The 25600-nt window shown below is 46.0% G+C and overlaps 1 protein-coding gene across 1 annotated transcript in view; it reads left to right on the forward strand.

Annotated features, from left to right (window-relative positions):
- LOC308656760 (cadherin-related family member 3-like) overlaps window positions 1–25600 on the forward strand; it is a gene marked incomplete at both ends in the record, with an annotated part of 75118 nt that overhangs the window by 22449 nt on the left and 27069 nt on the right. The window contains 4 exon segments of the mRNA XM_081308132.1: window positions 11337–11386; window positions 11388–11500; window positions 13669–13766; window positions 24836–24930. Of these exon segments, the coding sequence (XP_081164258.1) occupies window positions 11337–11386; window positions 11388–11500; window positions 13669–13766; window positions 24836–24930 (356 nt within the window).

Raw genomic sequence — 25600 nt, forward strand, 5'->3', positions numbered from 1 at the left:
CAGGGAGGGCGACCTGTTGGGCTTCTTACCAGCTCTCCAGGTGAGCAGCAGACCCTCAGAGGTATGGACGCGGGCACAGGAGCAGGACTCACAGAGTAGGGCTTCGGAAGTGAGAAGCCAACTCATGCGAACTGCCCTTTGGGACGGGTCTTGAGGGTTGTGTTCCCCACAGGCGCCTGGGCCTTCCGGCGTCCTGGAGAGTGCGGAGCACGTGCGTGCGTGTGCGTGGGGGGCGGAGCTAGGCGTGGGCCACATCCGGGGTAGGCAGGCGGGTGGGCGGGGAAACTTTCAAATTTGGGCGGGAAGCACAAGGCTTCAGAACCAGCAGGATGTGGTGCCCGAGGGTGTGCGATGGCACTCTTAAGTTCCCATCCTTTTTTTTTTTTTTTTTTTTTACTGATGGCTAGAAAAATTTTAATTTAAAAAAGTAAGAAAAAATGGTCTATAAGGAATTGAAGGTTCCCCAGAAGGACATGCATACACACACAGAAGTAAAAGAGACCTAACCTATGAGGTATTTCTTCCCTATCTTCTCTCTCCTTTTGTACAGACACCTGCAGGCTTCTGGTAATCAAATGACCCCAGTAACTCTGGCAATATCTAAATATCACTGGGTCTTTAACACCTGAAACTGTCTTGACTTAAATATGGCTAAACCAATTTTACTCATTCAATGGTTAGTTTACAAACTGCAGGAATCCATGGGCTTAGATGTTCTGTTTTACAACCTAAACCAGAAGAAGCTGGCATTGTATTATAAGCTTCAAGTATTAACCTGCTAAGATTTAGAACTGAAAACACAAACTCTGGATTCCCAACACAACTGTGATTCAATACCACACAATGGCAGAAGTTTGGGGAAATCCCATTTGTTCTCTGAATAGTTTCAAATCTATTCTGGACCAGATCTGTTTCTGATGCAACAAACTGGTCTTTTTTACAAAATGCAAATTTTCTGCTAACAGTCTGGAAACCACAGAGTAATAATAATCACCATTAGTTACATGTCCTAGAAGTTTGGTTTGGTTTGGTTTTACTGGGGATTGAACCCAGAAACCCAGGGGCATTTTACCACTGAGGTACATCCCCAGCCCTTTTTAAAATTATTTTATTTTTTTAATTTTGAGACATGATCTTGCTAAGTTACATAGGGTTTTGCTAAGTTGCTGAGGCTGGCCTCAAACATGCAATCCTCCTGCTTTAGCCTCCTAGCCACTGGGATTTCAGGTGTGCGTCATCCTGCCTGGCATCAAGAGGGTTTTATTTATTTTTTCTTAGATGCAAGGGCAAAGCTGCCCAAACAATTAGTTTCCCTGAGGTCTGTTTTCAAGGGGAAAAAAAATCTAAACAACTCTGTCGTTTCTGGACCAAATGTCAAGCTGATTGACAATGAAGATGCAGGTGTATGAATTCCATGCTGAGTAGTTCTAAATTGGCCACAAAACACTTAGGGGCACTGTGATAGTGCCACAAGGCCTCGGAGTTTGCTTTTTTTTTTTTTTTTTTAGGTCTTTAAGTTTATTTTTTTCTTTTTTTTTTTTTACTGTAATCCCAGTGGCTTGGGAGGCTGAGGCAGAAGGGTTGCAAGTTCAAAGCCAGCCTCAGGAAAAAATGAGGTGCTAAGCAACTCAGTAAGACACTGTCTCTAAATAAAAGACAAAAATAGGGCTGGGGATGTGGCTCAGTGGTCAAGTGCCCCTGAGTTCAATCCCAGGTACTCCTCCCCCTCTAAAGAATTAAAAAGGATTGAGGATGTAGTTCAGTGGTTTAATCCCCAGTAACCCTCCTTCTTGGAGGAGGAGGATAAAAATTATCAAAGATTTACAAAGAAATCTGTAAAATATCTTGATACGTATAAGTACCGACAATATTGATAGTTAAAAAGTACATCTTAGAGGACTGGGGATATAGCTCAGTTGGTAGAGTGCTTTCCTCACATACACATAGCCCTGGGTTCAATCCCCAGCACCACAAAAAAAAAAAAAAAAAAAAAAAAAAGTTCATCTTAGGGGCACTTGTGAGGCACTGGGTTCGATCCTCAGTACCACATAAATAAACAAAATAAAGGTATTGTGTCCATCTACAACTAAAATATATATATATATATATATATATATATATATATATATATATAAATATATAATATATAATATATATATTATATATATATAAATATATATACATATATATATATTTATTTATTTATTTCAAAAAAAGCACATCTTAGCCAGGCATGGTGGCGCATGCCTGTAATCCCAGGTTAAGGCATGAGGATTGCAAATTCCAAGCCCATCTGGGTAGCTTGGTGAGATCCTGTCCCAAAATTTAAAAATTAAAATAGAATAAAAAGGATTGAGGATGTAGTTCAGTGGTAGAGCCTCCTGGGTTCAATTCCCAATACTAGGGAAAAAGAAAAGAAATTTTAAAAAGCACATTGTGTTGTGTATAAAAGTCAAGAAGCTGCTTAATTCTAGCAGAAAACAGAAAATGGGAAGACAGGTGAAGAGGAAAATTAAAAATTGGCTAAGGTCTTTGTTTTGAGAGGAAGAAAATAAAATAAAATTTTAAAAATCCCAGCTAGGATTGCTAGCTAGGGGGTCTGGAGTGTCCGAGGGACCCCCAGTGTGTCATCAGGCTGGCTCTGGCCTTGTCGCAGGAGGTCTGGTGAGTAAAGACATAACTTTAGGCAAAGGCGGTGCAGGAAGGAGAACGTGGAACACCCCGTCCTGAAGAGTCAGATCCTTCCTTGGCACCCGCGTGGTGACAGTGACTGGGGTCAAGTCAGCCATCTACTCAGTCTGGGGCTTTGTGATGGATGGGATTACTGTGTACAAGGCAGCAGACTGACCTGTCCAGAACATCCATGGGCCCACGTCCATGCAAATAAGGGGCCCCAGGCCTGGAAAGGCAAGTCCTAGCTTGATTCCTTCCCGCAGGGGGAGAGGCCCTGTTCTCCTGTGAGTGGCCTGCTCTGGCCTGAAGGGAGTTTCCTTCTCTTTTCTTCCAGGTATACTGTGGCAAGAGGTAGATTTTTTTTTCATTGTAATAGTTCAATTCTAATAGTTAATCACTTTTTGAATATGAAAAAAAAAGTATTCCAATGTCCCCAATTCTTTAAGCAGATCATGAGGGCTCTGGCTACTTTAGTTTAAAGAGAACTAACTCCAAGACAGCTGATGGGAAGGGAAGTTCCCTCTGGAAACTACCTCACATCTGAAGGAACTATTCCAAAGAAACCAGAGGCCGATAATTGAAAATAAAAGTGTAACAATACTAGAAGAAGATAGGTGTATAAATTGGAACAACCTCTTTTTCTTACAGTATTTTTCATATTTTTTTCCTTTTTACTTAAGAATATATCTGAGAATTCATTTTTAGAAATTTAATTCATAAATATATGCTTGTAAGCTCATTACATATGTTGATTGCATATGTTCAGTGATATTTATTGCAACATTATTTGTAACAGAAAAAGTTTGGAAACAAAGAAAACATCCATCAACAGGGACTGTATAAATAGTGATGCAACTATAGAAAGGATACTATGCCATTATAAAAAAGAACGAGCTGCTTTAATGTACTGATATGTTAGAATTTCCAAGATCTATTAAGACAAAAAACCTGGGTGAAGTAGAGTCTATGAGAAGCAGCCATTTGCACTGAAGCAATGGCGATGCAGATGGTATGTGCTTGGTTTGCATAGACTGTCTCTAGGAGGACCACAGTAATGGTGGTCTCTTTGGGAACAGGGTAGAACAGGAAGACTTACTTTTCCTTGTTTACTCTTTGAACACTTGGAATTTGGTATTGGGTACATATTTTACCTAGTTGGAAAAAAAATGTGTTTTCTTAAACACTGAGCTCCCCCAGGGATCCGTCAACTGGCGGAATACCTAGGGGGGAACCACGTTATTACAGACCTTGATGCTATTTCTTCCTTAGCCCAGGGGCTTTGTCCTGCCTTTCTCTGGCTCACTCTGCCACTTGCAAACTTCTCAGAGGGCTCCACTCCCAGGCTGCAGCTGACTGAAGCCTGCTCTCACAGCCCCTGAGCGGGCCTCCAACACAGCCCCTGGCCCACTTGGTTGTGACTGTGGGCTTACCTCTTTGTCTCTGGACAGGTTCAAGGTCTCTGGTGGGACAACGGTGTTAGGATAGACCTGAGGATCCTAGTCCCCAGCCCAGGGCCTGGCACATGGTGGGCTGCCCCGGGAGTGACGGCTGGCCAACTGGATGGATGGAAGAAGTGGTGCCTCCAGAGTGTCAGGCAGGAGGCCAGGGAGCTTTTGTCTGTCTTGTTCCTTGCTGTAAACTTAGCGTGGACAGCAGGGCTTGGCACACAGACCGCAGTCAATATTTGCTGAATGAATAAACAAGTGCCCCACAGAGGGAGAAGGAAGAAGTGAGTAGGTGGAATAAAGATATTTGAGCAAGGAGGCAGAGAGGTTAAGTAGGATGCCTGTTGCTTGGAGCAGGGGTTCTGGGAAAGCCAATGAAGGCCACTGGCTGGACACATATGAGGGAGAGGACCATGGGGCTCCCAGCCAAGTGGCATGGACACTAGTACCCTCCTAAGGGAGAGGGAAGCATTTCCGCTCCTCTGAGAAGCGTGGTGCCCTTAGCTTGGCTCTCATTGCTCTGAGTGTGGGCCTGTCTTCAGGGGGGATGCGGGATGTCGGGGTGCTGCAGTGGTGGAGCCTCCCTAGGGTTTAGGTTCCTGCAAGCCTCTGGCTGGATGAAGAGGAACCAGGGATAGAACTTCCCCACAGACACAAAGGCGGTACGGGCCTCTGGCCAGCTGGCCAGTGCCCGAGGACCAACTCGAGGAGCTGAACGGTTGAACATTCTCAGCAAAGCTTCTGTGGTCATGGTCAGTCTGTGTGGTGTCAAGTGCACTGGAGACTGCGTAAGGTGTGTGGGCTGCAAACAATCCATCCACTGGAAAGTGTGTTCCCAGTTCTAAAGTCAACAAGTATTCATAATAAAACACCACTCCTTTGCCGGCACACTAGGCACTTGCTGGTTCCCAGGGGGGTCCCCTGAAATACTTTCAGGGCTGACCCCTGCTGGGCCAGGCAGGAGACTTAGGAGAAGACTCCCCAGTCCTTCATGGAAGCTGGAGGGGGGCTCTGCCCCAAAGGTTCTGGCCCTGGGTGTGAGCAGCCCCATCTACCAGCGGAGAGCAGGTGGATTGGGACAGCTCCATGTGCTGAAGTCAGGGGCCAGGAAAGCAAGGGGCCCCAGGGATCCCTCAGTCTCTTTGTGATCCTGACCCAGGACCATGGGATCAAAAGGAGATGGGAACTGACACAAGGCAAAGGCCTACCCTAGTGAGGATCACACCCTCTGGGCTGGAAACAGAAGCTGCAATTACTAGAGAACACACACACACACACACACACACACACACACACACACACATCAAAATATGACCTTCCTGCTCCCTGGAACCAGGGAGGGCAAAGGAGGAGAGACTCACAAGATCCTGGTGGGAACAGGGTAGCATGAAAAATGCTGTGTAGTCAGGCTGAAAATGAAACAGATGTGAGTTTCTTTAATTCAAAGCCTTAACTATTCTGACGTTTTCCATAACTTAATCTGCGCCATCACTTCAGCTCTAATTATGCATAATGAAATGGATGATTTACAGTAACTAATACGACAGGAAAAACGGAGGGGTGAGAATTGGTAACTTGGCAACCGGTGTCTACTCCGCTTTTTTATTGAGCTGGTGCATATTGAACACCTACTATGTTTCAGCTCTTGCAAGGTACTACAGACATCCTTCTGGGAAAAATAGTATCGTTAGAGGACAAAATGTGGGCCAGTATCTTTCACTTTGTTATCTCATCCACTGCTTGCCATTGTTCAACAGAGCTGGCCTTATTTCTCCTGATTTATGGACGTGAACAGACCTGAGATTCAGAAAGGTTTGGTAATTTGCCCAAGGTCACACAGTAAAACCTGTGGTTTTTTTTTTTTTTTTTTTTTTTTTTTTTTTTTTTTTTTTTTTTTGCCATCTACCTACTTCAGACAGAAGCCTGTAGTCTAACATTCCAAATCTTACTACCCTTCCTGCTTTATACAACTTTTCCTAAGGGGAAAAATGTTGTCTGTTATTTTAAGCAAGAAAGAGAGTGATCAAAATTGTACTTTTGGAAAATTAACCTGACAGACCTGGTGGGTTGCACTGGTGGCTATGGAGACAATTCAGGTCAGAGGCAAGGACCTTAAACCAGGGTGGTGGCTTCGGGATGTTAGAAGGGGCCTGATGACTCTTGGACTTTGTGGGAGGGGAGGAGGACAGCCTTGCTGCCCTGGGGTTTGGCTAGCAGGGAGCACTGGCTGGCAGTGCCTCTGGGGCAGGTGGCCCACCCCCTGAGCCTTAGATTCCCTTTAGGCTATCGCCAACCCTAATTCAGGACATGCAAACCACAACGGCTTTATTTTTCCTTTTTCACTTTTTCAATGGACCTCTGTTAAATATCCCTTTCTTGTCTCTTTTAACATCTTACTTTTGTGATAGCCCAGCTACTCAGGAGGCTGAGGCAGGAGGATCACAAGTTTGAGGCCAGCCTCAGTAAACTTAGCAAACCCTCAGCAATACAGTGAGACCCTATCTCAATTAAAAAATAAATAAATAAAACAAAAGGGCTAGGGATGTGGCCCAGTGGTAGAGTGCCCCTGGGTTCAATTCCTGGGACCATGAAAATAAATAAATAAATACCTCTGGCTTTCTGGTCACCATCAGTTATTCATAGCCCACTACAGTTTAAAGCTTGCATCTCAGACTGGACTTAAATTTCACTTCCTGCCACTGTCCTGTCCCCAGGCTGGCCCAGCTGGGGCTGAGACTCTCCAAGTGTGGCATGACTCCAAGCTCCCTTCTCCCTCTCTGCCTTGGGGTGGAAGATGGGGAGGGGAGGGGGAAAGGGACAGCCTACTCAGCTGGCCCTGGCTCTTGTCTCTCTGTTACTGTGGCGGCTCCTCTTGCTCACAAGGGCTAACTGGCAGGTGTTCTGTGCTGGTTGCCAGTGGGGCGTGTGTGAGGTTCTTGAAAGCACCTGTCGGGGACAGAGAGGTTCTGTCTCAACACCCCCACTCCACTCCTGATGCCAGCCTTGATCTGCTGGATCCCCCCTCCCAGGGGGCAGCCAGACCATGAAAGAAACAGAGAGACGGTTCCTTCCACAGTCCACAACTATTCTTGCTGCCCTCCACCATCCTTCCTCTGTCCTGCGTTGCCCCTCTTCTAAGTGGAGGCTGGAACCCAAACTAAGTCCACTCAATTGTCACTCCTTGTGCCCTGGAGCAGGGCTGCTTGGTGCATAAAAACATGGTAAAGGGACAAAACGACCCCTGAGGGACAGGCCCCACCATTCCCTAGGGGGCCGAAGCCTCATGACCCTAGCAATCTTTATCCGCATTCTTCTTTAGGGTCTGGAGGGGCGGGGTGATGGCTGTAGTCAAGGGCAGCTCTACCAACACACGTCTGCCTTGAAGAGAAGCCAGCTCTGGGCTCCTCTCAATTCAGGACAGCAGAAACATCCCCACCTCTGAGGACACCTGCTGTGGGAATGACAAGCCTGGTTACAGGAGCACGTTGGCTCTCTGCAGAGCCACAGGGTGCATGAGGACTTTTAGGATGGACTGGCTGGAGGCTGCCGAGGCCTGGTTGCTGGGCCCCGTGGGTACCATGCCATCAGAGAAGCAGGTGATCAAAGAACGAACAGTCCTGTGCTGTTTAGAGTCTCCCTAAGTTACCACCAAAGCCTCTGTTTGATTCCTTGCATGGCAACAAAGGCAGGAGGGGAAGATGAGCCGAGTCTGAGATAGACCTTGGGTGTGAGTCTGGAGTCAGTCCTGGATCCGTGCTGGAGGCGCACACAGGCGGGAGCCGTCATCAAGCATGCGGGAAGCCGTCATCCTCCTGGTCCTCCTGGGTGCCACCTCAGGTGGGAGCTCCATTTGGCTTTGGAACCTTGCAGGGCCTACTTGGTTCGCAGGATACCATGGTGTGATAATGTCTTCCATGGTGGGCTTATCTGCAATGACGAATCAGACGCAGCAGCTTCAGGAGGCCTGGGGGCTGGCGCAGGGGTGCAAGAGAGAGGTGCTCTGAGAACCACCATCTAGTCTGTTCGTACAGACTTCACTCTCCCCCATGCTCTGACTGGCTCGTGCTGGAACTTTCATAGCAGCGCTCTGTGCCCATGTCAAGTCAGGCTTTATGGAGTTTATGGCTCCTCTCTGGAGCCTTGGGGGACAACCTGAGGTTGGCAAGTCTGGGGAAACTGAGGTCCTGAGAGGCTACTGTCTTTGTACGGAGCAGAGAAAACACCTTCTGATAGAAAGAACCAAAAATTCAGCCTAATCCTTCTTATATCCTCCTCTTTTTTAATCAAGAGCTTTAAGAACTAGATGATCTTTTTTGATGTTGTCAGTTTGGATTATTGAACTTGAGATTTTTAAATTCTTTTATTTTTGAGTAGGTCATTTATGCATAATGTATGGAATTCAATCATGTTAATTTGCAGATTAATTTAGGGATCATTTACATCTTGGATGAGTTGTGTAGTCAAATACTTAGGGGAGTGTCTGGAACATAGTAAATGCTTACTAAATGTTAGTGATTATTATTTGTGCAGCTGAGTCTTCCTGACTGAGGAGCAGTGTTCTAGATACTTGTTCAAGTCTTCCTTTGTTTTCCTCAGGAGTATTTTAAGGTTTCCTTCATATAGATATTGCACATTCTAATCATGGCTATTTCTAGTGCTTTCCTTTGTCTATTTTTACATGTGAAGATGGAATCTTTTCTTCCCTTGTCTTTTAACTTATTATTGTATGATATAGGAAATCTATTAGTGCATTATCTCACCATTTATGCTCTTCTTAGTTGATTCACATGCATTTTCCAGGTTTGAAAAGAATGAACATTTCTACTCTTCCTCTCCTATTTTTATACCCTCTATTTCTCCCTCTTATCTAATTGCCAGGCCTATGCCTGCAGACCATTGTTAAATAATCAGAGTGTGCATTTCTGTCCTGTTCCACACTAAACATGATGCTAGCTTTCACAGCGAAATGTTTGACATACTAAGGGGTTAGCCTTTGTTCTTGTTTTATTGGGAGTTTTTCTAAATAAAAATGGATTTTTAAGTCAAATGCTTTTTTAATGATCTATGGAAATGACCATTTGATTTTCCTCTTTGATCTGCTAACCAAATAAATACCTGGGTTTCCTAAAGTGGAGGCTTCCTTCAACTTGGGCTTTCAGACCCTGCATGGAACAGGAGGAACTGTGCAAAGAAGCAGTCCTTGAGCAGCCCAGCCTCTTGCTTGAAGTAAACATTTGCAGTTTCCCAAGAAATATGGGCTTTTAGACCATAATCATTTGAGTTAAGAGGTGACATTTATTGTCACTGGAGGGGGGAGAAGAGTAAGGTTAGGAAGAACCCAGTGCCTCCTACTTGAACACTACCATTTGGATTTTTATCATCAGATGTGTGAGAGGAGCAGATCACAAAGGTATGCAACGAATATTTTATATATATATATATATATATATATATATATATATATATATATATCACAAAAAGATAATTCCCTGGAGGCTTTCTCAAAATGTCCACATCTTTTGCACATAGTGGGTCCCCAAAGACCATGGATTTTAGCATGCTTTTACTTCCACAGTTCAAATCCTAGTTTGGAAGGGCTATCGGAATGCAAACTCTCCATCTCTCAACTTTTGTGAGTCCAAGTACCTGATCATGACACTCCTGATATTGCACATTTTTTTCGGGGGGAGGCTACTGGGGATTGACCTCAGGGGCACTCAACCACTGAGCCACATCCCCAGCCCTATTTTGTATTTTATTTAGAGACAGGGTCTCACTGAGTTGCTTAGTGCCTTCCTTTTGCTGAGGCTGGCTTTGAGCTCTTCCTGCCTCAGCCTCCTGAGCCACTGGGATTATAGACATGCACCACCCCACCTGGTGATATGGCGCATTCTGATCATGGCTATTTCTAGTGCTTGAACACTGGGGTGACAGGGGATTCTGGGGGCAAGGGCAGACACATCAGCACCTGCCTTCAGCATGCAGGAAGTAGGCATCACCGTACAGTCTCAAATAACATCCTCACAGGCTTCTCTTCCCTTTCCTTGGGCCCTGTGCTTCTTCCAAGGACCAGTTCAAGCCCCACCTCCCTGTGGAGCTGCTTCAGCTTGGGAAGAGCCCTCTTCCCACTGCACCCCGGAGCTCCTCTTGCCTGCATGACTGTTGCGTGCCAACTGCTTGGCACAGTGCCCCACACACTCAATGGCACTCAGCAAAGTTAGCAGGAGCTGTCATTCTGTAATGCATCTGATATGCGCCTGTCCCGGCTCTTCAACCACACTGCCATCGCTGCCATATCAGGTTTAATGTTTCCTATTACCTTGTAGGTCCCGAGCGCCACACAGAGGAGACCCAATAAATGTTTGTCATTTCATCAACCACCATGCCTTCTGAATCTAGTGTGGGTTGATTTTTTTTCCCCATTTACTGATTACCCCCTCACCAAATGCAGAGTTTTAGATTTATTTTTCTGCCAGCTTCATATTGGCATTTAAATTTTTTTTTAGTTGTAGATGGACACAATACCTTAATTTTGTTTATCCATTTTTATGTGGTGCTGAGGATCAAACCCATGGAGGCTTTCTCAAAATGTCCACATCTTCTGCGCATAGTGGGTCCCCACACATGTGAGGCAAGCACTCTACTGCTGAGCCACAACCCCAGCCCCTTCAGTTTGGAAGGAAGTGGGGGAAGTCACAAGAAGAGGGAACAGTCTGTTGATTAAGGAAATATTCCTTGTGTGTGCAGATGTATCCTTCTCCTCTTGCTCTTTTTGGCTTGTGGACTTAGGACAATTAGAGTGGAGTGACAAGTTGAGCCTCAGCTGGGCGGCAACCCCAGGAAAGGGCAGCATCCTTTCTTAAAGATGAGAGACAATCTGACTATATTCGGGGTACCTACAGGACTTTTCTAGAAGCCTGCTCCCAAAGTGTGGTAGGTGTTTAATTCTCAGGCTTTCCGTCTCTGGTGAATTGCACCAGGATGTCTCCTGGATATTTTTCTTTCCTGTGAAAAGCAGCCGCACACACAGGAGCCTTCTGTGTGGAGTGTCATGGGACTTACATTGAGAGCACTAAGACAAAACAACCGTTTCCTCTGGCAGCAAGTGAAAAATGGTCTTCAGGATGCTGGTTGCTTCCTTGCTAGTAAGGACCCTTTGCAAATGTGCGTGTGAAAAAACAGACCTTCTTTCACTAAGAATTTTTCATTTTGTTTTAGGTTGTCACCACTGGAGAGGAACAGCTAGATTTTGAAACAGGCCCAAACATATGACTTGCAGATTTATGTTAAGGATGACGTGGGTGTCACAGACCTGCAGATCCTGACTGTTCAGGTAACAGATGTGAATGAGCCTCCTCGGTTTCTAGGAAGGTTGGCAGAAGGTAAGATACACCAGAGTGTGCAATGCAGCCCAGACGGTGGCATCAGGGAGGACCCTGGAGGACAGAGAAAAACAGAAAAAATAAATAAATAAGCAAGCAGCTGTTTCCTTGGAAGAGGCAGCTGCTTAACGAGCAGGGAATAGATGAAATGTCCTCCGGCTCAGCACGCCCAGTCACAGTATCCAGCCGTTTACCAAGCCCTCCACAGCCACTGTTTCTCTTGGCCCCTTCCCTGTCCTATGGAGGAAACTGGGGCTCAGGGACCTCAAGAGGGTAATTCTAGAGGACCCTAGGCTGGCCCATCATAGGCTTGTCACTGTGCTGCAGTCGGAGACTGACTTGCCCCTTCTTCCCGTGGACTCTTCTCCTAGAGGGCACTGAGTGTTTAGGGTCTGCCACAGAGTGGGGACAACGTAAGAGTCTCCACTTACGTTGGAACAGGGGAACCTCCTACCTGATCTCGCCAATCTCCTGGCTTTGATCACCACCTGAACTCCAACACCCCCAAATCTCTAATTTGAGTTAAGGTTCTTGGCCGAACTTCTCACTGAAATGTCTGCCTGTCTTACCTGTCATCACCCAGATGTCTAATGCACTTCCCCAACTTAATGTACCCCTAAACCAAGTTCCTGACTCCCACTCCACCCCGCCTCACCCGAGTCTGCTTCTCCTGTGTCTTTTCCAGCTTAGTTAATAGCCACTCTGTCCTTCTGGTTGCTTGGGCCAATATCTTCAGTCACCCCTCCCTGGCTTTCACACCCAACATCCAATCCACCAGGAAATCTTCCCAACTTCCAAATATATCCAGATCCAACCAGCATCTGCACCCCACCAACAACACGGTCCAAGTCACAGTTGTGTCTCACCTGGATGATTGCCAGGGTCCCCCAGCTGGCCTCCTGGCTTCTGCCCCATCCCTCTCCCTGCACTCACCCCAGTGGATTCTCCAGACAGCAGCCAGAGGGGTCCTGTTAAAATATCAGTTAAAGCAAATCTGAAAACACTGTGAGAACTTCTCACCTCATTCAAACTGACAGCCAGAGTCTCAAGGCCCCTCCAAACTGGCAAGCCCCCTGACACCCCAACACCGCCCATCAGCCTCTTCCCTCCTCTTCCTCCCCCTCCCCAGCTGGACCCTGCCACAGCTGCTCTATTTGAAATTGCAAGGCACCTCTGAGCACTCCCTTCCCTGACTTTGCTCCATACCATTGCTCCCTAACATACACCTATTTTTTCCGCCAGATTTTATTATCCATATCTTCCCACTGGAATGCAAGCTCCATGAAAGCGGGGTTTGATTTGTCTGTGAACTCTTGTCTTTCCAGCATCTAGATCAGCCTTTGGGACATACGGAGCACCGTCTATTTTATTTTATTTTTTACAAAAGTATGAACAGTGATGAAAGTGAAGGAAAGCGCTGCCCCTATCCCTCTCCTCTGGGTTTGAATTTTGATGCTACCACTGATTGGCTGAGGTGACGTCATCGCTTGTCTGAGCCTCATTTGTAAAGTGTCAATAGCATGGAAAGAATAGTTACAATATCTTCTTCACAGGGCTGTTATGAAGATAAAATTTATGTCAGGTCCTCAGCACAGTGCACCTCAAAAGAGTGTTGCTTTTAATAATATCAGTCACTTCTTAGAGCAGGGTTATGGGGCCCCTCAGGCAGGGCCAGGCAATGTGGCCCTGCGTCCATTAGCCAAGACGATCTCTGAGAGAAACTAGATAAGGTACTTGGCCTTTTCCCTAAGCCTCTGCACCCTTCAACTCTTCTCAGTCCCACCGGTGACCCCTCGTTGAGAAGCTCACTTCTGCTGAGATGCCAAGTGCACGTCAAGGGGTCCCTGAGCACAGCTGAGGAACTCTATGCACATTGCAGTGGATGGGGACCTGGAGCAGTCCCACACTAAAGGCTCCTACCTGTGGTTCTTCCCAGCCCTGCTCAGCAAGCAGCACCTCGTCACTCTCCGTGGAGGAGATCGGTGATGGCTTGACACCATAGCATTTTGTCAGTTCCCATAGATGGCTCGGCACATGCTCCATGGCCGGTGGTCTTCCTCGTGGCCTGGGCTATTGCTGCCCTCTGTCCCATGATGCCAACACACCTGGTTCCACCACTTGCTTTGTCTAATAAAATGTTTCTTCTTCCACTTTGCACACTGGTACAGGTTTAGACCTCTTCATAGCAGAAAGACAAACACCTGGATTTATTTATCAGGTCGAGGCCTTCGATCCAGAAGACACCGGACGAAACATTCCCCTCAGTGTAAGTCTCCTTGTCAAACTAAGAGGCTCTTGTGCCCATGGGTTTTGGCCAGGAGCCTGACGTCCTGAGCCTTGGCAGGGCAGGGAGGGTCAGGACAGTGGCCGTCGGGGGAATATGTTGTCCACTTCCAAATCACAGAATATGGGGATGGTTGGAATGGATAGGGGGCTCTGGAGACAATTACCCCAGCCTGGATTCAGGGCGCTGTGTGATCTTGGACAAGTTCTTAACCTCTCTGAGCTTCAGTTTCTTTGTGTTTAACCCAAGGAAAATAATAGCACCTACCACAGACGGAGGATGGTGTATATTAGACAATGCATGCAAAGCCACTTAGCAGTGCCTGACATGTCAAAACTGCTCTCTATATTTTTAAAATCTAAGCTGTTAAAAATCTACCTATACTGTTTTAAAAGTAAGCATAAAATGTATCCCCCAAAGCCAGGTATTAACATAACCGTTTTCAAGAGATAAAGCCAAGCTGCTTGGAACTAAATTAAAAAGAACACTTTTTTCTTAGAGTACCAGGAATTCTTGGGTGTGGGACAGGAGACTGGGCCTGGAGAGCTGCCTCACAGTTCAGTCTGAGATGGCTGAAGTCTCTCCTCTCTTTTTTCAGTTCCGTGCCTCAGTTCTTAACTCTGCCCACTAACGTGCCCTGTGTGTACACCGCAGCCCGGCAGCCCAAGTCGGAGAGAAAAAAAAAAACGGAGCTAATTCCACCTGACCAACCTCTGCACAGGCCACACTCCTGCCACCTGGCCTTGCAGAGAAGAGCATCCTTGAAATATGGCTCTCAGGGAATTGGTGACACCAGGAAGCTGCTTCCACTGTTCTCTGCATGATTTGTAGCAGCTGCACCAATTTTGCTCACAGGATGGAAGTGAGCCTTGGGAATACATGCCAGCCAGCTGTGGAGGCACACATCTGTAATCCCAGAGGCCAGGGAGGCTGAGGCAGGAGGATCTCAAATTCAAAGCCAGCCTCGGCCACTTAGGAAGGCCCTAAGCAACTTAGCGAGACCCTGTTTTTAAATAAAATATTTTTTTTAAAGAAGGGGGGTGTGGGAAGGGGCTCTGGGGTTAAGCACCCCTGAGTTCAATTTCTAATACAAAAAAAAAGTCTGTTGGGAACAAACTCCAGGACCCATATAATATAGTCCACAGGATCTGAAACAAAGCTGTTAAAAGATTATAAGACATAACTTAAAGTTAGGGGATAATCTGTTTTTATTAGAAGATGCTTCTGTCCAAACAACAACAAAAAAGGCTCATCCATTAATTCACTCATTCAAGACTCATTCTTGTCAACATTTGCATGGATTAGTGAATAAATGTGCAAACACTGAATGGGATCTCTACTCTGTGCTAAAAGTGATATTAGGTGCTTTCATGACATACTATGACAATGACATGCTAGTTATGTCAAGTAGGAATATGTTTGTCAACAAATAAGGGAAAACTTAACCATAATGGAAAATAGGGCTTTTTTTTTTTTTTTGCTTTCAATCCTGTGACAATAAGCCTAGTGGCAGGCAGGCAGGCCGCCGAGGGCTGGTACAACTGCTGCCATCAGGAGCCTGATGCTACTGCTCTTCCACCCAGAGCAGTTGGTTGGCTTAGTCCTAATTTTCTCACCTCCTGATTACAAAATGACTGTTGCATCTCCAATCTTTACCTCTGAATTCCATGTAGGAAGAAGAAAGAAGGAAGTAAGAAAGGGTCAGGGTGAGGGGGTATGATCTACTGATAATAAATTAGGGAGACCTTAGTAGCGCTGTTTGTTCAGATTCTTCTTGGCCTCTGAGGATAATGCAGGATCCCTCTGGAATAAGGGTCTTAGAACCTACTTCAGGTAGGCCAGAGAACTCCTTTATGACCTTGCTTCAGAGGCAAGCAGAGAGAAGGTCCCAGTGACCTTCCTGCGTATACAGGGTGTTCAATTGCCAAGCTGCCATATTTGGGGGTATCGTGTTCTGAGACCTGACACATGCATATACCAAATGATTCTAATTCAATATAATTACCGTGAAGTTTTTATAAGGTCGAACGGCAGGGAGGAGGCAGACAGAAGCAATATCAATTGTGAAGACAAATATTTATTTTTAAATCTCCATTTTAATATATCTCCAAATTATGTAGGCAGCATAAGGTCCTGTCCCCTGTGGGAGCACCCCACAGGTAGGTTGTTACCTTTCCAGATGAGGGGAAGCCGCACAGGTGGGAGGCAACTTCGGTGATATGGTGGTTTTAAAACGTGTGGCTGGCAAAAGGTTTCTGAGAGCAGCTGTGGGGCCTGGAGCTGGTGGTGTCAAGGTGGCTCCTTCGGTGAGGTGGGGTTGTCTGGAGAGAGGCCTCTAGTGTTTAGCACCTGAGCTGGAACTAACAGCTGCACACGAAGTTGACAGCCAGCCTGCAGGAACAGCAATGATCTGGAAGGAAAATTCTGAGACTAGAGCAAGGTAATATCAGTTCAGGAAGTAACACATATGGCCTTTGTACTCATACATTTTATTCTGGGCCCTTGGGGGTACTAAACGACATAGTTTGCTCTCGGTAAAAAGTTGAAAGGAGATGGGTTAATTTGCTATTGACCAAACCTGTGATTCTCAACCTTGGCCATAAATTGTTGCTGCCAGGAAACTTCAAACACACACAGATGTCTGGGTCTCCCTCCTCACCCCCGAAAGTCTGATGTGATTGACCTGGGGTGTGGCCGAGGCCTCTGGAACATAAAGCCTCAGGTGATATAATGCATAGCAGGGTCACCAGGTCAGTGGGCCCTCTAACTCATGCAGGATAGAAATCAAATATGGCTAACAAAAAATGGGTTAGGAAAAAAAATTATTATTGCATAGATTTATTGTGTATAGTAAGATGGCTGTCCCATAGGCAGAGAAGTCAGGCAGCAAAGTGATCCCTCCTTAGAGTGGCAAGAAAGTCAAAGGGTGAACAACATTTGTACGGTTGTGAAGCAATATTCACAATGACGGTGCAACCTCTTCTGCACCTGCACCATTTTGCACATGGTCAAAAATGTGTCTAAAATTGTTTTAGGTCCCCCACCTCCACCCCAGGCTTATCTTTTAATGTAGAAATGCACTGAAATAAGAGTTACTTCCAGTCAAGGGGTAGTGGTCAGATTTGCCTGTATCAGTTTTGTGTTTTCTTGTTATTTATCTTGAGCAATGCATGCAGTTGAGGGAAGTCTTTTTACTATCATAATCATAAAGCACATAGTGCTTTTCTGACACCAGTTTATCCTTTAACCTATAGTCCTGCCTCACAAGGACTGAGAACCTCTACTTTAAGACACTGTCTCCCAGATTTTCAGAGTCCCTGTTTTGGGGTTTTGGATTCTGCGGGTCTGGGTTGACTCTGGGAATTTGCATAGTTGCCAAACACCCCGGAGTCTCCTCTGATCAGAAAGGCTGGAAAGCTGGTTTATGAGTATTTCTTAGAGTGTGTTCGGGCATGCAAATCTATCTGGGCTGCTTTTTAAAATGCAGATTCCTGGACCCTGCGGGAGAACTTTAGAATGCAAACTTCCCCTGGGGATTCTGATGTATACTACCCGGACCACTGACCTGAGCAAGCAAGAACAGGCTTTAATAAAACACCAAAGCATGTGCCTGAAGCATCTAAGGCTTAGTTCATGCCTGTCATCTTGCCTGGTGGCCTCCACGGGTCCCCTTGCTGGTGGCAGCATATAATGAATGAAGGATAAATTTTAAAAACAGCTCTTGGATACATCCTGAAGCCCCCAACTCCTTTAAAATGACCAATCTTAACAACCCTTATCCAGCTTAATGAAGTGAAATTGTGTCATAGATAATGTGGGAAACAGAGATGTGTCCAAAAATCACTGGTATCTGCTCCCTCCCTTTAAAAGAAATTTGAAAAGCGTGTATGCTATTCACCGGGGACCAGCACTGTTCCCCTGAGCTAGGATGTGAACCAGAAATGAGGGCTGCATAGGGACTTTTAAGTGTTCTAGTAGGTATATTAAAAGTACAAGAAAATGGGTGACATTAATTATAATATAGTTTATTTAACTCAATATAAAATGATTAATGAGATATTTTACGTTCTTTTTCCATAGCGTCTTACAGCCTGCTATGCATTTTGCACTTAACAGCTCATCTCCATTCACAGTGGCCACATTTCAAATGCTCAGTGGTCACATGTTCGTGAGGCTAGTAGCTTGTACAGGACACACAGGCTTAGACCTGTCATTTGTTGTTCCCTCTTTGTGGGGTCATGAGAATGCAGGTAGCATAGGGCTCAGAGGTATGCAGCAAAATATAGAGAAGGATGAGCTGCATGTGAATTTCCTGCCATTTCTTCTTGGGGTGCCCAGCCCAACTCCTTCTCCACCTCCTGAAGGAGGCTCCTTGAGGCCGGCCCCCTCCCACTGGACTCTCACACACACACCCCCACCCCTCTCCTTGGAAATGGCCCCGTGACTGCCTGCGTGACTCCACAGAGCCTCCTTGGAGACTCTGAGGAGGTTAATCGGTTTTGCAGCTGGAGGCAAAGTGATCTAGTGCAGCAGTCCCTCCATTAAGGGGCTTTCTCCTGGCCCTTCCATTAAGGAAGGACTTTTGCATAAAATGAAGTGTGCTTTGTCTTCACCAAGGCAGACAAAGGATTAAATTAAAAGAGCAATAACCTTGATATTAGCTGGGCTACTGGGAGGGCCACAGAGGAAGTTATTCCCCACTTCCATCTTGCTCCAGGCTCTGAGAAGTGACAGCCCCCTCAAGGTCCTGGCTGGATAGGACTGCCTCCATATATCTGGATAAGGAAGGAACCTGGGGCTTTTGCCAGGGGCCAGGTAACTGCAATGAGAACCGAGGTCTTCTGACCCCACTCCTACTCACCCGGTTTTCTCCTCTTCTGGCAGTTCTGCCATGGGTGTCCCACCCCTTTCTTTCTTGAGTGACAGCACCCTCACCACACACACCCACACACCACACTCATTCAGCTCCCAGGTGTCTGCCTGCAAAGTCTCAAGTCACAACCAGGAGTCTTAGCAAAAGACATTCTAGGGGCTGGGGATGTGGCTCAAGCGGTAGCGCACTCGCCTGGCATGCGTGTGGCCCGGGTTCGATCCTCAGCACCACATACAAAGATGTTTTGTCCGCCGAGAACTAAAAAATAAATGTTAATAAATTCTCTCTCTGTCTCTCTCTCTCTCTCTCTCTCTCTCTCTCTCTCTCTCTCTCTCTCTTTAAAAAAAAAAGACATTCTACACCAGGTTCTCGTAAAATGCTCATAAAAGGAAAAAGCAGTGGTATTAGACAATTCCCACTCCAAAAACATGGCCACTGCGGGTTGTGCCTACTTTGAGAGAGACCCTCTCAGATTCATTCACTGTCCTTAACATCAGGGGAGCCTGCAGGTAGCACAGGACCCAGCAGCCTAAGGCAAAGGAGTGACAGAATGTGAGGGGTGAGGGCCTGCAGATTTGTCAGTAAAGGATCACATATTAAAAGCATTTTCCTCTGGCCACGGGGTCTCTTAAAAACATTCCTTAAAAACAAGTACATCTTTACAACCCACCAAGCTCACCCTTAGAACATCACAACGCAGGCAGGAGCCTGGCCAAGGGCTGGCAGCGGGAGTTTTTTAATGGTTGTTTTCCTTCCTCCAAGGCTTCCTCCCCTCTCTCCTCCCCCACCTGCCACCTCTGAGCAGGGATGGGGATAGAATAGGAGGAGAGAAAGAGAGCAATTGAGGATTTTACAAAAAATATTCAGCTTAAACTGAGAAATGTACCGGGATTGTGGCTTCGTGTTTGTGATTTGCCACAGGCCAGCTGCAAGATTAAGCCAGGTGCTGTTGACCCTCTTGGGTGTGTTTGGGGCCATGCACTCAACAGTTTGCCGTCATCGGTACTCCCTGGACTTGGGAAAAATGAAGGTCCTTCCTTCCCACTGGAAACTTGGCCTCAGGTGGCCTGTAAATAGATAGCTCTGTTCTCTGGAAGACAGGAGGCTGAATTCTCATTTGTTTGCACTACTGCCCCCCAAAGCAACGGATGGCTTGTAAACCAGGCCCAGGTTGAATCACTGACTTGTGACTCCAACTGTAGTCAGGGAGCCTGGAGGTGGCCTGCCCCCTGGGGAGCTGACATTCCAGGAAACTGTGCCCACTCCCTCTCACCTTCCTCTCTTCCTATACCAAAGCCATGCTGAAGACAGAATAGGGAAGGAAGGACGGGCTCTCTGTCTTCTCAACAGAAGCTTTTGTGTCCGAGAGAAATCCATAGCTGCAGAGGGACTGCAAATAAAGGAACCTGGGAGGTGGGAAAGGAATAGTCCCAGCGGGGAGACCAGAGAGCCCCTCTGACAAGCATTTGTTAACTGAATTGATGGGATTACTCAGGACTTTTCTTAGCCAGTATGGGTAGAGAGGGGCTGCATTGGCTTTACATTCTATTTAATTTCTGTTTTCCAAGAATGAATATCAAGGGAGCAACTTTGATTAAACAAGCCTTTAAAAAGGGGGAGAGAATGCCAGGTTTTGCAGAAAGCCTTACCAAGTTCCTGGCAAATGGCCACATGACACAGTATTTTTAGTCTATGGATATTATCTCCTTTCTAAGTACAAAAGTGCTATTCCCACGAACAAAGCGTGAAGGTTCAGGGAGAAAAGAAATTAGCCTGGCACTAATACAAAAAAGGAAAAAAATATATCAAGATTCCGAGAAATCAGCCTCTTAACAGAAATTAAGAAGAATATTCTCTTGCCTCTGGCTCTATGGTTCTCCATACCCTTTCTATCAGTTGCTGTTTCTTTTCTGCTTTCTCTCTTTCCTTTCCACAGAAGTTGTTGAAATTGTAGGCCAAGGGCTGGGGATGTGGCTCAAGTGGTAGTGCGCTCGCCTGGCATGCGTGTGGCCCGGGTTTGATCCTCAGCACCACATACAAACAAAGATGTTATGTCCGCCAAATACTAAAAAATAAATATTAAAATTCTCTCTCTCTCTCCCTCTCTCTCACTCTTTCTTAAAAAAAAAAAAATAAAGAAATTGTAGGCCAAGCTGGGAAAGATTTCATAGCCAAATCTAGCATTACCACATTGGAACAGATTTTTAAGTAGTGTTTGGCAGGATGGTTTTTCATTGTTATTTTAAGAGTTTCTAAGGTGTCCTGTAAAAGAAAACCCCAATATTGAACACTTAGTAAATACTTATTAAGCATCTGTTATGTGCCAGCCACCATCATAATGCAGGGAATATAGCTATGAATCCAATGAAGCCCTTTCACTCAGGGTCTCCTTTTTTTGCAATATGGGGATCAAATATATGGGCCTCTCAAGGGCTCTACCACTAAGCTACATCCCCAACCCAAGATTTTAACCTTCTAATGAGTGTTAACAGAAAATAACTCTGCTTTAAGGAAATAAGAATTTATTCTGAGTCATATAGGAGTGACCTTGGACCAGGAACACCGATTCAGGGACACAGATTCAATCTAGCCAGAAGGATATGGTTCTTCTGCAGAAGAAGTTACTCAACTTATAATCACAAAAGAAAGTAGGTGGGATCATCAAGGGACTACAAAGAGGCAGGGAGATCTTTCATAAGATTCAGATGTCCTCTTTAAAGAGGTGGGAAAATCTTTACAGGATTCGGATGTTATGGCATTCTTAGCTTTAGGGTTGGTGGAGGCCAGAGGTCTACCAAACTTATATCCCAGGAGTTTTATCAAGTAGTCACAAGAATGCTAACTCAGATATAGAGGTTGATAGGGAATGGCTATTAAAAGGGACTAAAGGTTGAATGTGGTGGCACAGGCCTGGAATCCCACTGACTTAGGAAACTGAGGCAGGAGGATAGCAAGTTTGAGGCCAGCCTCAGCAACGTAGCGAGACCCAAGCAACATAGTGAAAACCTGTCTCAATAGAAAAAAAATGAAAAGGGGCTGAGGATTTGGTTTAGGGGATAAACACCCCAGGTTCAATCCCCACTACCAAAAAAAAAGGGGACTAAAGGTAACCCAAGATAACTTTGGCCTTTGGCTCTTGGTCTGCAACATTCTGTCTCCAGTCATGAAGTCCTGGTGCACCGAGGTCAGTCTTCAGGCTCTTCAGTGCAGAGGCAGCTTCTGCAGAGAACTTCACCTCACCTGGGACAGCTGTAGTTAATGTTTGCTGTGGGTACCACTTGCCAAGCACTGTTCTAGCACTTTACCTGGGGCAGGCCCTAGGACATGACTCTTAGCACAAACCCATCCAGGAAGTCTGGCTCCAGAATCACTGAATTTACCTTACTACTATCACCGCTGTTTACCGTGAAGAGTCCTTGCTTCCCCAAATGCTGAAGTATAACACCAGAGAAGCACCCGGAGGCAAGTGTAGAGTGGAAAGGGAAAGGCTTTATTATAGGACAGCAGAACAGACATCCCCCAGGAGGAAGAAGGGGACCCGAAAGGTGAAATCCTTAGAAAGGGGAGGTCTTCCCTTTTTATATCTAAGGTTTTCTTTTGTCCTCCCACATTCCTGTCCTTTATTTCCCTCTATCCTACATGTGGTGGGGATGCAGGTGGGAGGGCCAAAAGGTGGGAAACAGGTGGACCAATGGGGCTGGGAGGAGTGCTCTGGGCAGGAAGGGCCTAGGGTGGTTTGATTAGAATCTCCCTGTTTTGCTGGGAGCTACTTCATTAAATAGTTCTTTAGGACAGTCCAGGGGGCCTTGGGGACATTAACATTTCAATTTCCCCAGTTGTTGTTCTGGTTTTCCCAGGCTCAGATCAGACTCCATTTTCCTATATGGTCTCTATTTTCTTTATTGGACTCGATATCTGACCCTAACTACACTAACTGCCTATCTTTAAATCTGGCTTCACTGCCCCAATTTGTGACCCTTACTTCAGATGACTCTGAGACCTTTTCCTCTATTCCCATCATATCCTATATTTATCCATCTTGGAGTCCCTCTCCCACATCTATTCTATTCCCTCAGTTGACCATAGGGGCCCATCTGTCATCTCTGTATCCCAAGACCGTTCCTGCTGGCGCCAACTCATCTTTTAGAGCATGCAAAATATATGTGGAAAGACATCTGATTCAGGTGCATATAGTAAATGCTACCCCTATAGTAACTGGCCTCTAAAACTTTGTCCTTCAATCACAATGAACTGGAGCCTCTAATTTGTGAATATGTGAGGATTCTCTGCAGAGAAGGCTCAGGTCAAAGACACAGAACTGTTCTGCATGTGGACAGCTGCCAGACCCAGGAATAGCTGCCCAGAGAGAGAACTGGGCAGTTGGTGGGGACCTTGGGCTGCAACAGAGGGCAGCCAAGGGGTTTATATTATCTGAGAGTTTGGGGGAAATGAATTCTCCTTGGTATTGCCCAAATGTTTCCTCATAAAAACAGGCAGGAAACATCTAAATGACCAGCTAGAAAGTCTTAGTAAAATAAACCCTTATAGGACATTTCTATGCCATCATTAAGTTATAAAATAAGTCTCAGGCATAGGAGGAGATGCTTGATACATCAATGCAAATAGAAAGATATTACCATTTTGATTAGAACATCACCTCAAGATTTTGAAGTGACTATGTTTGCACAGAAAAGAATGAAAGATTATTCATCAAAATGATGAGATTTTATAAATGACTTATATTTAGTCTTTTAGATATTTTTCCATCTTTCCCAATCTTTGTATTAAAAAGTATCTTCATTATAACTAGAAAGAGATTATGAAATAATAAACAGAAAGTAAATACTTTTAAAAGATGGTTTAAAAGCCTTATACTGGCCCCAAAGGAGACTTTTAATCTATTTTCTGTGTTCTCTCTTCTCATACTGGGAGCTCAGCGCAATCACACAGAAAACATTGGGTTGGAAACCTTGGCCAGTATTTCCTTTGATTCTAGACTTCAGGGGCTATGGCTCTGGTTACAAAACCTCCCCTGATTATCTGTTCCAGAGATCTAAGGCCTTGAGGATAGATCATTCCTCATCCTAGCAGGAATTAATGAACCTTTCTAACCCTAAAGCCCTTTGGAACAAATGGATATAAACATGTAAGTCTCAAATGTTGCTGCAGCCCTTCATATTTTATAGTGCACAACCTCATTTAATCCTGCCAGGAACACAGAGGAGCAATTGGTGGTATCATCCTTGAGTTACAGTAAGGAAGGGACTTGTCCCAGAATTTGCACCCAGCTCTTCTGGTCCGGCCCTTTCCCTCTTTCCTTGACTCCACTGTCTGGGCAAGGAAGCAGTCTCGATGAGCACCCAAGGGTAGCACAGCCATGGTCCTCCTGTGGGATTTGGGATTGCTCTTGTGCATATGAGCTCGTGTTCTGAGCAGGGTTCTGAGCAGGGAAGGGTTCTGAGCAGGGAAGGGTTCTGAGCAGGGAATTATCAGGAGAGCTGCCTGAACTCTGGGGGCCATGGTTGACAAAGGTTCTTACTACCTATAGATGTGACAAGGACTTCACCAGAATGAAGTCACAAGACCACCAGAATGAGATTTAAAAATAGTTCTTTTATAGCCCCAACCCGGGCTCCAACCTGGGCTCTAAGCAGTGCTCAATTTGTTTCTCAGGTCACACTTGTCTTTTCCCTGACTCCGTCATCATTTCAACGACTGCTGCTTGTGTTCATTTTTGTACCCTTTTATACCACAAGGTCTTTTAGGAGAGAAGGTCTTATTTACTTTGGCATAGTCCTGTTATTTAGTGGATGGTAGGTGTTCTTAGACAGTGTTGGTTAAAGACAGAATCAAAGCCAGGCATTGTCTGGAAGCAGAAGTGAGAATATAATCATGGGGATAAGGGGACTGGACTCAGCAGAGCCTGCCCAGCCAGGGCCCTTTGTATCCTTGCAGGTTCCAATGACCAGCCTCTCAGGGTGTGGTCAGTTAGAGCCAGAGGCTCAGGCCAGCAAATCTGTGTTCAGCAGCTAAGTGTGAGAACTGCCTGTTTGGGCTCATCCTGACTCATCAAAAATGCTCCAGGGGCCAAGAATATAAAATGGGAACCAAACAAACCCATCCGAAGAAAGGTGTACCCATGTGCTGGTTTAATTCTACTTTCCCCCTCATTTTTTAGTATTTCTTGATGTCTTCCTCAAATAACTTTGGAATGTCTGCTAACGGCACCATCTTCTCCACGACGGAATTGGACTTCGAAGCAGGACCCAACAGGTAGCACGCCAAAGACCTTCCTTCAAGTGGGGTTTAGCTGAGGGGCAAAGAAAAAGTGAGGAAGCAGCCATGTGCTACCTAAAGGCAGCCGGGGCCCTGAGCAGGCTGCTGCTTCACTGTGAGTTCCGTGGACCTTGAACCCAAGGAAGAGCAGATGAGGAGATTGCCTGGAAGGTGTCTTGCCTGTCCAGAACCATCCTCTCCAGACAGGAAGAATGACAGTATGGGCGCCCACACATCAGGAGGATGCTCAGAATCCAGTCTCATTTGAGAGGCAGCTGTCCAGGAAGGGGCTGGACAGCGGGAGGACCACAGGGTGGGAGGAGCAGGCTCACAGGAGAGGCTGGGCTTCAGAATGATAACCATGGCCTTGGGTGAGCCAGGTAAGGCTCCTGGCCTTGCACCTATCGTGAGAGCTAAGGTATTACTCATGCCATGGGGCCTGGTTCCTCTCAAGCAGGATAGACACTTGGCAGGGACAGTGAGAGGAACCAGGAGACTGAGGGCCCAGCTTGGCTGGCTTGAGCAGATGTCCATCCTAGAGGTGGTGGCTGTGAAGAACAACCACAGAAGGAGAAATGGGGGAGTGGGCTTTCAGAGCCGGGTAGAGAGGGCCAGCATGGCAGGTCTAATGGCTGCAAGGGCATAAAGAGGGGGTGGCCAGAAAGGG

The sequence above is a fragment of the Spermophilus citellus genome (genome assembly GCF_964194105.1).
Source record: "Spermophilus citellus genome assembly, chromosome: 9".
NCBI classification, from domain to species: domain Eukaryota; kingdom Metazoa; phylum Chordata; class Mammalia; order Rodentia; family Sciuridae; genus Spermophilus; species Spermophilus citellus.